Source organism: Ostrea edulis, chromosome 2, assembly GCF_947568905.1.
Source record: "Ostrea edulis chromosome 2, xbOstEdul1.1, whole genome shotgun sequence".
In the NCBI taxonomy this organism is placed as follows: Eukaryota; Metazoa; Mollusca; class Bivalvia; order Ostreida; family Ostreidae; genus Ostrea; species Ostrea edulis.
In genome coordinates this window covers 68,439,389-68,452,355 of record NC_079165.1, presented here as the reverse complement: position 1 = coordinate 68,452,355, position 12,967 = coordinate 68,439,389, and the positions used below count along the sequence as shown (strand labels likewise).

Here is a 12,967-nt window from a genome sequence, read left to right as displayed (position 1 = left end):
GTTTCAAATGAAGCGCGGTGTATAAACAAAAATGGCGGATATTGAACGAGTAGTGGAAGAAGTTTTGAAAAAATTTGGCGTTAAGTGTTTAAAGGATGAACAGCGGATGATTTTGGACTGCGTGCTTGATAAAAAAGACTGTGTCGCCGTGTTACCAACAGGTTTTGGAAAATCGCTCCCATTTCAAGCGTATTTGCCAGTGAAGAGAGCTTTACTCCGTGATGATAGCTTCGGGAAAGTAATTGTTTGCTGTCCTCTGGTGTCTCTTATGCAAGACCAAGTCAGAAAATTAACTTCCATAGGATTAGTAACTGCTGCTTTTAAAGGTATGTATATATTTATTCGTTTATATTTATATAATTTAATTGAAATTGGGTCTCATGGCCGGTCTTAAATCGAAGTTCACTAAGGATCATCTAAATAATAATGGATAGTCATCATACTTATATATGCTTCTGACAAGCAGTAGACCGTTAACAATACATAAGAAATTCTTGCGTGAAATGTGTTATCCACTATATGTTGCACTGCAAATTTGATTCCAAGTTCACTGTTGAACTGGTTCATTTATAGTTATCATTTCATTCTTTAAATATTGTGTTGGAAATGTTAAGAATTTATAAACACAGTCACTCTTGAATGCTCCAGGCACAGACAAGGAGACCGATGAATTGATACAGGCAGGAAAAGTAGACATCATCTATGCATCCCCCGAGTCATTAGTTGGAGACAGCCAATGGAGATCAACAATACAAAGACTTAATGTAACTGTCATCGTAGTTGATGAATTCCACACAGTTGTCACATGGTAATGTCTTCCTATTCATGTATTTTACATTTATGAGAGTTCTTTAAAACAACCTGAGTTAATAAATCAAATGAGATATTGTATACTGTCAGTGCTATTTTTTCCATCAATATATTGATATTATTTATTTATTTTTTTTTTTTTTTTTTTTTTACATTTATTGACGAACAAATTGCTCACACATCATTGACACAATATTTTGCTCCAAAGGTGTCTTAGGTCTTTATGCAAAATATGTAATCATATTCCCCAACCAACTATCAGCATTGTAAATTCCCTAAACTATAATTATCTTAACTCTCATATTTTGTTTGATTTTTATAGACATACTTGGATGTCTTGAATTTAGAATATGTAAAAATAATTTTAAACATCATTAAAAACTGTTGCTTAGTGTACTGCAACCCATTTTTTTGAAAAAGTGGAAGGAATGTTGGTAGTTAAAATTTTTAAAACATGTTTAAATGGTTTTAATTTAGATTCTTATTCATAACCTTTATTATCAAATTTAGGGGTGGTCTAGAAGCAGATAAGGAGGATAAAGTGTTCCGAAAGTGGTTTCGGCGTGTTGGAGAGATCCGATCGTACTTTCCTGAGGCATCATTATTAGCACTAAGCGCGACTTGCACAAAGACAATTAAAAAGAGGGTGATAGAAGTTTTGGGACTGAAGGACTACACGAACATTACAGTTTCCCCAAATAAAGAAAACATCAAGTACATTGTGAAGAAAGTAGACCCTAACATTGAAAGTTCTTTGTTGTGGATTTTGGACTCATTTCGAGATTTAAAAAAGGAGTTCCCACGGACAATATTTTATTGCAACTCAATAAGAGATGTTGGGCGTGTGTACAACTTCATAGTGTCTGAACTATCAGATGTTACTAACATTGAAAACATGGTTGAAATGTTTCATTCTGAAACAACAGAAGATAAAAAAAAGAAAACCCTTGAAAAATTGACTGAGGACAGTGTTTTGCGCATTATTGTTGCTACCAGTGCACTGGGAATGGGTGTAAATGTTTATGCATGTCACAATGTTATGATTTATGGACCTCCTAGGTGTTTGATAGACTTTGTCCAGGAAACAGGGCGAGTGGGAAGGGATGGGGAACAATCATGTGCCTTTTTGATGTATTATGGTCAACAACTACGGAATGTTGACCAGGACGTCAAAGACTTCCTCACTTCAACTGATTGCCGAAGATTGCAACTGCTCAAGACATTTCTTTCGGAGAGCGAGTTAAAGCTGGTACAAGGTACCAGAATACATACTTGTTGTGACATTTGTGATACAGGATGTTCCTGTAATTCATGTTCTTCGACAATTTTAGAAAAATATATGACAAATCTGTCTTTAGATGATGTACATGTAATGGAAACCTCAAGCAGTGACAGTGATACTGTATCATATGAGTATGAATCTGATGAGGATCTTGATGATATTAAATCAACTTAAGGTTCAAATTTACACAAAACTTGTTAGTGTTTATTTTTTAAGTAAAAATTGTATTGTTTACAGTTTCATAACAATGCAACAGTTATCTAATGATCAGATACAAAACTGTTTTATCAGTCTCTAAAAGACAATGTCCTGTTTTCTTCTGCATGATACTAATTATAATTATGTGTACCAGAATGAATTGAAGCATATATAAATTACAGAGTAATGTTGGGATTTGTGAAGAAACAGTAAACAACACATTTTTTCTGGGACCCGTTTTCTTTGGGTTGATCAAGTCTGGGGCAAAAATGGTAACAATTGGCATTGTAGTTTTTAAGAAGTAGTTACAAATGTAAAATTGTTAATGGATGACGCACGACGACAAACAAAGACCAACAGCAATGAGTAATCAAAATTTGATTTTTATTTTTTTTTTAAAAATATGGCCAACACCAAGTTGGATCTTCAAATATTGTAAGTTATCAAAGATGTTATTGATTAAATCCATGTTTATTCCATTTGAAAATTTAATTACTGTACATTGTATATGTGTGCATGTACATTGGACAAGTCTTGGCGATAATCCTCCATAATATTTAATTTGATTTTATGTCTCATGTACCAGGTAGATAAACAATCACATCATTATAGTTGTTTATTCCTTAATCGACGGAATGGAAGTAAAGGTTTATGTCTGTATATCATGTTCACCAACTGTTTATAACTGTCTGCAAATGGATTGCTTTTCTGGACTAGTTCTCTGCACTTGAGCTTGCGTCCTTTATGTTGGGAAAAACCATCGATGTCAAAAAGGTCTTGTACAATCTTCCGAACATCAGATTTATATGAAGGTATGTTGTGGAATCCTTTTCTTCTATGTACATCATTAATCATGTCCAAATTTTTCACAGCTTTGATTAAAAGAGGAAATTGTTTCGAGTGCGCAATTATACTCTCCTTTGTTTGGAATCCAGAACAAGTGTTTTTTGTATCTCTGTTGACTAGTTCTACATACTCATCTAGTGCCATGTTCGAGTTCTTCCCACCTGACAAATTTATACAGCGATTTGCAATAAGTCTCTCTGTTTGAGGAGGCGGCAAGGTTCCTGATACGAGGCCTGTTAAATGGATGCTGCCGATAAGATATTTTGTTTTGTGGGTCTTGTTGTACAGCGGGGTCTCGTACTTAGCTGAGCGAATAGATCTATAGCCATCAGCCATATCCACTGCCGTATCAAGATTTCGATGTAATGCTGACAGACGGAAAAGGGCTATCAAATAATCAAAAAGTTCATCTTGCAATAGGTTTGCTTGTTTACTTTTTCGTAATGCTGGTTTGGAATGGCCATGGACTTCTTTTTCATGAAATTCTGCACTTTTGATATGACAGTAAGTTTTTTCACAGTAGTGGCAGGAAAAGCGACCATCTTTAAAGTTCCCGAACCAATAATTTTCTTCATGATCTGGATCAGACAATACTTGTCGCAACTCTTCAAACAAGTCACTGTCTCCAAAAAACCACTTGTTCACAATTCGTTCACATATGTTATTCATCCACTGTATTTTTTCCTCTCCTGTCCATTTGGAGAATTCATCAGGCAGTGGTATGCTCTCTGTTAAGTTAAGAAGTCCAAACTCTTTCAAGAAAAATGCACAACACATAGCATCAAATATAGTACGGTATAGCATTTTATATCCTCTGTAAGAGTTCTTTACTTTCCCCTTCACATTGCGTGCATTTAATATGTTCTTATAATAATACACTGTTCCTCTGTCATTTGCTGACTGGGTGCTGTATGTTTGCAACACAATTGCCTGAAAAAAAAAATAATTGGTTTATTTTTACCTATATTCATATCAAGTTCAACATTATTAACAAGATCATACCACATCGCTCACCTGATATCATGTGAACAAAGGAGGCCCATGGATCATATCGCTCACTTTAGTAACCTTGCATATTCGCATGTAAAATTGTGATCTATATTGTGGTCCCATCTTACCCCTGGGGATTATGATGTTAAGAAACTCGAATCTCCATTATGTCGGGAAGCTTACATGTAATGTTAACTTTTCTGGTCCATTGGTTCTTGTGAAGAATTTTGAATGACCCCACCCTATTTTTGTGATTATCTCCCCTTTGAAGGGGGCATGACCCTTCATTTGAATGAACTTGAATCCCCTTCACCCAAGGATGTTTTGTGCCAAGTTTGGTTGAAATTGGCTCAGTGGTTCTAGAGAAGATTTTTAAAACTTGTTAATGTAATTTTGCTATTATCTCCCCTTGGACAAGGATGTTGCAACTCAGTTGCAATTCAGTTGAATAAATTTGATGCTTTATGCCAAGTTTTAGTTGAAATTGGCCCAGTGGTTCTGGAGAAGTCACAAATGTGAAAGTTTACAGACAGACGATGGACAGCAAGTGAGCTAAAAAGTGAACCTCACTTTATGAAAAAGGAAATCTTAGTTGATAAATATCTGTTATATCTTTTATTTTTAAGTGCACATAAGAAACTGTTTGACTTAATTTACCTCGAGGAAGTTCATGAGCCGATGAAAATCTTCAATTTTGGAAATGAATCCTTCAAACCTATCCAATGGATTTTCATTATTGGTCATAGCTTCTTGGGCACTCTGTATTCTCTCATCAGTCAATCTGTCTCCTTTAAAGTGGAAAAAAAACACTACATGAGTTACTCTTCACTATCTTTTTCAATATTTCATTTCAAATAAAAATCACAATAATTCTAACAAATCTATATAACTGCAATCAGGGCTTGAAACTAACTTTTCATATCACCAGTTTAGCCAGACTGATACGATTTATTTTAAACAAGTCTGCAGAAAATTTTACCAGTCCACCAGGGTTTTCCAGATATAATTAAAGATATTTCGTTAATGTTATTCAAATAAAATCATGGGATTTAACTCTGTGCCTTGGACAATTTTGCAACACTAATCAGGTTTGTCTGATGTCTATAGAGGAATGCCAAAAGCAGAGTTTAAACAAGTTTTTCAAAATGACGTTTTAGAAAATTAACCAGTCCCATCGGACTTACTAAAACAAATGTCAATCAGTCTGCCAGACTTTTATCCAGTCAGTGATAAGCATATGTTAATTTTGAGCCCTGCTGTTGATGTTCCTCTTGAAATGTTCCCCTATTAATTTTTACTTGCCTCCAAAAAACACTTCCTCAACTATTTCCCCAGCATCATCAATGGGCACATACTTCTTTGATAGGTCCTTTAGTAGCCTGATCACATCTTGGGTAACCATTTCATTACAATCAAAAAGTCCCAAAGAATACTGTAAAAACAAATGAATATGCATGTATTTGAACTGGATTTGTTGGAGATAAAAACATGCCTAGAAGTGTCTAGAAATTTAGTATACATGTGTCTTACTTGTTCCGTTTTCATTCCTGAGAATTCACTATACTTGTGCTTCAAGTGTTTTGGATATATATATCCAAATGCTCCGTTCAGCTGCTCAATATTTGCAATCACTGCATTGGCCACTAAAAAGGTCAACTCATGCAGAAGAATGTCCTGATCAGCTACTGAGGGAATAAAATCCACAGGAGTTAATTCTAAAATATCTAGGAGCTGTGGATCAAAAGCACAATTCAGAGAATCCACCCTATCAACGACTCCAATAACCTGAAACAGGTGCAAAGACAATGTCTTGTCTTGAGAGGTATGATAAGATGGAATAATATTTCTATCCCAATTGTCTCCAATTAGCTGATATTTCTTGCTTCCTCCTCGACTCCATTCTGTTTTGTACTTAAGTAGTTCTTCGTCCAAGTATTCGTCCCATGAATTCAGCTTTCTTCGCAATGTTTCTGGGTGAACTGAAGCACCAAATTTGGCAATCCTCTCGATATCCTAAAGAAACATGTAAAATCAATTTAATTAAAGCAAATATCACATGTCAAGTAATAGAATTTATCAATCATACTAAAAATCATACAAATGTATATATATGTAAGAATGCTGAATATAAAATTTAAAATATCCAATATGCTTTAAACCTTGACAACTGTATTAGAGTATATTGGAATATTTGTCCAATCTCAACAATGCTCAAGACTTAAAAACAATATATAATTATTAAACAGATATATTTGCAATTTAATAAATCAAGCTGTGCCTCAGATATTCAATAGCAATGTGTTAATGAATAGTTGTTTGTTTATCTGGATATCTGTCTAAATATGGTTTGTAATTATCACTTTTGAATATGGTAGACTAAAGTACCTTAAGGGTGCATCCTCCATGCATTAACACTAGTCCTGACAAGTACTGTACTAAAGACATTTCTTGAGATCTGGCATGCAGAATCTGGGACAAAGTGTACATTACAAGTTGAAATGGTTTGTTATTCACTTGGATTGGAATGTCATTGACCATTGCTGATACTATCTTCAGGATATTAGGGGCACGTATTTGTAGTTCTGTGTACAGTTTGTCCCAAGTGAATTCCATAACATTTTGAATTGATTTGTCTTGAAGCACACTTCCAGAATTTCTCTTGCACAAGGTTTTGCATTCATCACCTGCAAAACATGACAAAAATTGCAAGGCATGCTATTTGAAAAATACAAAATTTAATCAATAAAATCTATTAACATACATTTATACACAGAAGCTTACAAATCTGCTAATGACTGCTACCATATTTTTCATACATGTCTTTCTTAAATAAGATTTAAAAACAGTTGATCACTAGACTTTCAAGTCCATACCTAAAATTGCTACAGAACCCTCAATTACTTCTTCTGGATGACTTGTCTTTAAAAAGTCCCTCAATCCACTGCCTATGTCTTTTCCCCTAAAAACAATTTTGCAGACCTTCTTCTCCTTTTCATCGGTGATGAACCTACTTTTGCGACCACTTGGATAGTAAATACTAATCTGCAAGTAATTTAAGTACATGTACATTAAATAACACCTTTTCATTCTAAGCCTAAGACCATGACAATAATAACTAAGGTATGCAAACACACTACAGAGAATCTGTTAGTTGGATATAATTTTCATCAAACCTTTGTTTTTCATCTCAGAACATTGGATAGGAGATAAAAACTTCTATATCTTTATTTTGATATAAATTTTGTTAAATATAATGATTTTCTAATTTGTGTACCTTTTATCATAGTTGAGATTTATAGAAAATCCAAAATCTGAATTGAAGCATAATCTGAAAGAACAACATGCACATGCATAATTAGCAAATACAAAAGGTCAACTTATTTTCAAATTCATTCACAGCTACATCAACTACAAACAAGAGGCCCACAGGCCTTATAGGTCGATCATGTGAGTACTAGTAAAAAAGTATCACTACTCCCAAGGGCCATGAAATCTAGAGGAAACAAATTCCTGTTTTGACTAAATTCTAATGTTCAGCAACAGTATAAAACAAGATGTGTTCTTACAACTTAAGCGCCCTTAAAAGTGCATACACTGATGAAATAATAGGTGTATTAAATTAACATTAAAGCATTAAAAGATATGACTGATTTGGACCCATCCTAGAGTCAAAACCCAGGCTTGTGAAATTCACCGTACATCCTTTTCTGCTATTCCTAAGTATGCATTTAGATTTTATACAGTACCAGCAAAATTACACATAAACAATATATACAAAGTTTAGTCCCACCCTGGAGTCAGAACCCCTACCCTGGGTATCATGAAATTTACAATTTTGGTAAAGGCCTTCTCGCTCTACATAATTATGCATTTAGTTTTTCTTAAACATTTGCGGATCTAAAGAAGAGTTTTGAAAATTTGTCAATTTTGGGCAGTTTTTGCCCCACCCCTAAGGCCCCAGGGGTGCAGGAATCCTGAAATTTACAATTTATGTCCCCTTTGTTCCAAAGATGCTTCACACCAAATTTGAAAAGAATTAGTATAGTAGTTATCAAGAAGTTAAATATGTTCAATTGTTATCAAACAACAATGGACAACAACCAATTGCAATATGAGTTTACTCAGGTGTCCTAAAATATATAGATCTGTACTTTAGTCAGATTGGGTTGTTCACTACAACATGAAAAAGCTTATCAAATCGGCGCAAACTGATTTAATTATGAAAGATGTGATGATACGTAATGAGTACATATGTCAAAAAGCCAAAAATATGCAATTGGGATTTTAAAAAAACATGATTTTCAAAAATTTATATCAGTAAATATGAACTGAAGACTGGTGGATTTGAACTTGTGATCTGTGGGTCACTCACCGGTAACTTTATCCACTGAGCTACGATGATAGACAAACAAACTGATTGATACAAATAATTTTTTAAAAAACATAAATCACCATCTTGTGATGTAGTTTCATAAAAGTATAAGTCTTGATGTAATGAGCAACCCTTACAAGAGGCCTATGGGTCTTTGATCTCCTAAAAGTCTTCTTGTAGCCCAACCCTTCTAACAAACTTGCATCTACACTATGCCAGGAAGTTTTCCTGTAAGATTTGACTTTTCTCACCCAGTGGTTCTTGAGAACATTTTTAGATCAATCCATTCTTTCTTTCTTTTTTTGCATTTCCTTCATTACCTCCCCTTTGAAGAGAACATTCCTGTGAACAAACTGAATCCCCTTTACCCAAGAATTGATTTGTGCCAATTTTGAATGAAATTGGCTTCATGGTTCTGGAGAAGAAGTCAAACATGTGAAAAGTTTTTGGACAGACAGATGTGATCAGAATAGCCCACTTAAGCTTTCAGCTAAGGTGAGCTAAACTGAATCATGATTAATGAAATACTATGTTAGTGACTAAGTATAACATGAACATCTAGTAATGAACTGATCAGTAAAAACTTTTGCTACACTTTCAATTTACAAGTTAACCTCAATCGACCCATCTAAAGGTGTGGGTTGAATGTCGCTTTGGTCTCTATTAGTCTCAAAATCTAAAGATCGCTTAGATCCTTTTTTATTTGTTGATGCACCCTCTAGAAAGATAAAATCCAGTATTTGTATACAGGAATTTTTGCATTTTCTTTTCATTCTGATAAGGATGTTTTATTGAAATCTATATATGTTAGATTCAAATCATCCAATGAAAATAATGTGTTATTACAGGTAATGTTATAGACTACTTACAATCCATTTTCATGAAATTAATCATCTTTTGTCCATTTATTATACAACTGTTGACATTATACATCTACAGTATAGTGCTATAAATGAGTCAAGTTCTATATTTCATTGAAAACAATCACTTTTCTACATATTTCTCATAAAATCATCTAAGGTCAATTTTTACACCATTAAAAATACAAATATCTGCAGTTTCTGGTCTCAATGTCTTGATTTTGTTTTCCTGAACAGTCAAACACATTATATGACTGTAGGAACACCACACTCAATGATTTCATTCCATTCTGACAAAGGATAATATTTAAGGAAATGGAGTGCTCTAAGCTGATATTAAAGTTTCAGTTGTCATATTTCTGCAATTGTTGGTAAAACTTTAAAAAACACGAACAGAATTTATGTCTAAATGTTATGTATTATATGCTTTAGATTTCATAATAATTAGACCAAAAATGGATTCAGAAATATTTTTCAAATGAAATAATCATTGTATGGCATTATGCTGTATTGTGACATAACCTTTTGTTTCCATAACTGTGTTTAAAATCAAGTACAATGCTGTTTAGTAGGACAACATTTCAAACTATGACTCTGTAATTCCTTTTCTGGTCACATTCTGATTGAGGTTCTCAAGATGCTTTGTAGGATAACGCAGGTGCTGTGTATAAAAATGTGCGAGTTGTTGAACTGCATTGAGATTCAGATAGCTTTCAAAGACACATGTAACACACTGCCATGTTGTCACATATTTCCTATATGTCCCATATGTTTCCTGCAATTACTTAAATTTCTTACTGGCCTAATATAGTACCTTTAAAATGCTTCGTATATAGTTAATGTTGATAAATAAGCATTGATACACAATGTAAAACAAACCCATAGGTATATCCCTAAAAAAGTCAAGTACAACAGTTAGTATATATAATGAAAGCATGCACTTTCAGTCTTGAAACTTTTCATGTCACAGAAGTTAATTGTTTTCAAACAGAACGACTGCCAGGTGGACACACTGTAAGGTGTTTTTTTTTTTTTTTTGCATTTCATGACACACCTTGATTATTGAAAGCTCTATTTAAATCAATCATTCATTCTATCAATTATGATTCACATATTTTTATACATACCAACTTGTTTCTCCTGTGGTGCAATAGGGATACATGCAGTATATACTGGCATAGACAGCTGTCAATTAAAAATGATTTAAGATAATTTTTGAATATCTAATTATATATTTAATGGTATGTTGACACATACAGACATTTGACAGTCACCCTAAGACTGGGGTGTATTGAATTCCTAAATTTTCCTTTGATCCACTAATTAATACACCTGATAGTAATTAGCATATCTAAGGATATAATTTTAATTGTATTGTCTTGGATTGTGCCCGAGAGTGTGATGACAGTAACACTTCTTTCAAGTGGTATCTGTGTTTAAGACCAAGCCTAGAGATTTTTGTTTTCAATTTGTAAATGTTTACCATGTTTACATATAAATGTTAATATTACACCAATATGCTTAGATAACTTACCCCTGCTTTCGATGAATCCGTTCTTGTATTCGTCAGATCTTTAAAGGGCGTCAGTTGTACAAGCTTCACAACAGATACGTCGAAAGATTTCTTCTTCGTAGAGGGCACATGTGTATCCGGGCTCCGAAGCATTCTTTTCGTTATTGATGTTCTTCGGGGAGACGGCAGTTGTAACATTTTTGTTTTCAAAGTTCGCACTGCCATTTCACGAAAACGTTCTTTAACAACTGCATTTTTGGCTTCAATTTTTAAAACAGATTCAACCTGTCGATAACATTTTTTGCAAACCCCTCCAAGGCCTTTTTCATCCAAATCTGTCAACACACCCGTCAGTTTCCTGATATTCCCCCACCTTTCTTCATTTAAACGCAGTTTAATTTCGCTAAACTTTTGGATTTTTTCACTACCGTCACTTGCTTTCTCAATTTGTTTAAAACAAAACCCACAGAGGATACACGCATCCGACAAAAGACATGTTTTCCTCGGCGTGGCACTTATCGACGCCATTTTTAATTGTGTTATTTGCTTATCGGAACTCATCGGGTATCATCTCATACGTATGAAAATGGAATGACTTCCGAAATACCAGACAAGCAAAAGGAAGTTATGATTTCATTGGCCAATGCAAAATTCACCAGAACATGATCTCTTATGGGGAGTTATCAGATCCTATATATATAATAATATAGGTCTGTACTTTAGTCAGATTGGCTCGTGACGACTCCGGCATTTTTTCGTTATCTCGTGGGTTTCCATCATATTCCAAACAAGGAGCACCCTCGTAAATTTATGGGGAATGACTAACAGTCTGACTATATATAGATATTAACGCGTAGAATAGTAGGAAAACCATGAGCAATTCTTTTATATATAAATTTTGGGGAAATGGTGTATTCTTATTATCGTATTTGTATAGAAACAGACAGACATACGTTTTAATTTGATAATATCAGCAGAGAAATGTGTCATCGGTGTTATAAGTCATTAATCAATCGCGTTCAATATGAACACTGTGTTTACACTGCGATAAGATGATGGATTTAAAATATGTGGTTGTCTAAAGCCCGCCAATTATTGCACGCAATGAAGTACAAGGGGTTTGGTACAAATCGACTGTATCAGTGAAAATCTTAAAATTCAGAATACTTCATAATGTGCAAATAGTTTGTTTCGAAAATCTTTCAAGTGGCATGATCTACGGAAGCCCATAAGTGCAAATCGAAGTTAAAAAACCCACCATGTTCACGAAATATATTGTTTGATAAAAAACTGAATTACGAAATCAAAAGAAAAAGTATTAGACAGTAAAAGTTTAGTAACAAAGACTGAAGTATTTGTGAATTTTCTTTTCTTTGACTTTCTGGTACAGTTCATTGGTATACTTTGTAAAATAAAATCTTGTGGACAGAAATTCAATTTTGAATTGTTTACATTTTATTAAATATTCTGATGTCTTAAGAATAATGTTGTCGTTTTCTTGATATCGTTTTATCCTTCATTTTTCAAACTTTGTAGAAGTGTATGCTTTGTAGAGATTTTGTAGGGGGTCCAATTCAAATAAGACTTACAAAATGAAAAGTCTTGTTGCACATGACACAATGCACTGAGCGACAGGTTTTTCTTCGTTGTTTTACCACTCCATTTGCCCCTCAAGGTGAAAAAGAAAATTAAGAAAACGTACCAGCATTGGACATCTAAAAGACACCACCAATCATCTCCCAAAAGATGATTTGGTTACTGTATAAAATGTAAGAGTTCTGGGAACCAGTTTTTCAAAAGAGAATTGTTGTAGTTCAACCCCGATTGGTTCCAAGGGTGAAAATGAAAATTCAGAAACCTTATTGCACATCTATAGGGCAATACCAATTACTTTCCAAATGATGGTTTGGTCTCTGCGTAAAATGTAAGAGGAGTTCTGGGAATCAGGAGGAATTTTGCCCCCCCCCCCAAAAAAAAAACCCAACGTTTTTTTTTTACCACCATTTGGCCCCCCGGATAAAAATGAAAATTCGGAAAACTTGTTGCACATCTACAGAACATAACCAATCATCTTCCAAAAGATGATCTACTTACTT

General features: G+C 34.0%; 3 protein-coding genes across 6 annotated transcripts; 1 reads left to right on the top strand and 2 right to left on the bottom strand.

The window, feature by feature from the left end:
* Positions 1–31: 31 nt before the first annotated feature.
* LOC130052363 (ATP-dependent DNA helicase RecQ-like) lies at positions 32–2,601 on the top strand. The gene is made up of 3 exons (XM_056157043.1): positions 32–326; positions 649–808; positions 1,321–2,601. Exons 1-3 carry the CDS (start codon positions 32–34, stop codon positions 2,264–2,266), a joined length of 1,401 nt encoding a protein of 466 aa, XP_056013018.1. The 3' UTR covers positions 2,267–2,601.
* Positions 2,602–2,745: 144 nt separating this feature from the next.
* LOC125650100 (uncharacterized) lies at positions 2,746–7,165 on the bottom strand. Its single transcript, XM_056157042.1, has 6 exons — positions 7,000–7,165; positions 6,512–6,810; positions 5,657–6,139; positions 5,429–5,558; positions 4,784–4,914; positions 2,746–4,066 (listed from the first exon to the last, which is right to left on the bottom strand). Exons 2-6 carry the CDS (start codon positions 6,737–6,739, stop codon positions 2,897–2,899), a joined length of 2,142 nt encoding a protein of 713 aa, XP_056013017.1. The 5' UTR covers positions 6,740–6,810; positions 7,000–7,165; the 3' UTR covers positions 2,746–2,896.
* On the bottom strand, positions 7,122–11,599 carry LOC130052364 (uncharacterized). Of its 4 annotated transcripts, XM_056157044.1 has the most exons (4): positions 10,893–11,599; positions 10,486–10,543; positions 7,401–7,454; positions 7,122–7,168 (listed from the first exon to the last, which is right to left on the bottom strand). In XM_056157044.1, exons 1-3 carry the CDS (start codon positions 11,430–11,432, stop codon positions 7,420–7,422), a joined length of 633 nt encoding a protein of 210 aa, XP_056013019.1. In that variant the 5' UTR covers positions 11,433–11,599; the 3' UTR covers positions 7,122–7,168; positions 7,401–7,419. The 4 variants fall into 4 exon arrangements, with proteins under 4 accessions (XP_056013019.1, XP_056013021.1, XP_056013022.1 ...); XM_056157046.1 differs by lacking the exon at positions 7,401–7,454; XM_056157047.1 differs by lacking the exon at positions 10,486–10,543.
* Positions 11,600–12,967: the final 1,368 nt, after the last annotated feature.

Excerpts from the sequence above, each read along its gene's own strand:
- LOC130052363 (XM_056157043.1), top strand. The coding sequence starts at position 32 with ATGGCGGATATTGAACGAGTAGTGGAAGAAGTTTTGAAAAAATTTGGC. Across the intron at positions 327-648 it reads AGTAACTGCTGCTTTTAAAG|GCACAGACAAGGAGACCGAT; the intron begins GTATGTATATAT and ends TGAATGCTCCAG. Across the intron at positions 809-1,320 it reads TTCCACACAGTTGTCACATG|GGGTGGTCTAGAAGCAGATA; the intron begins GTAATGTCTTCC and ends TATCAAATTTAG.
- LOC125650100 (XM_056157042.1), bottom strand. The coding sequence starts at position 6,739 with ATGGAATTCACTTGGGACAAACTGTACACAGAACTACAAATACGTGCC. Across the intron at positions 6,140-6,511 it reads ATGGAGGATGCACCCTTAAG|GATATCGAGAGGATTGCCAA; the intron begins GTACTTTAGTCT and ends ATGTTTCTTTAG. Across the intron at positions 5,559-5,656 it reads CAGGAATGAAAACGGAACAA|TATTCTTTGGGACTTTTTGA; the intron begins GTAAGACACATG and ends TTGTTTTTACAG.
- LOC130052364 (XM_056157044.1), bottom strand. The coding sequence starts at position 11,432 with ATGAGTTCCGATAAGCAAATAACACAATTAAAAATGGCGTCGATAAGT. Across the intron at positions 10,544-10,892 it reads CGGATTCATCGAAAGCAGGG|CTGTCTATGCCAGTATATAC; the intron begins GTAAGTTATCTA and ends TTTAATTGACAG. Across the intron at positions 7,455-10,485 it reads ACCACAGGAGAAACAAGTTG|ATTATGCTTCAATTCAGATT; the intron begins GTATGTATAAAA and ends TTGTTCTTTCAG.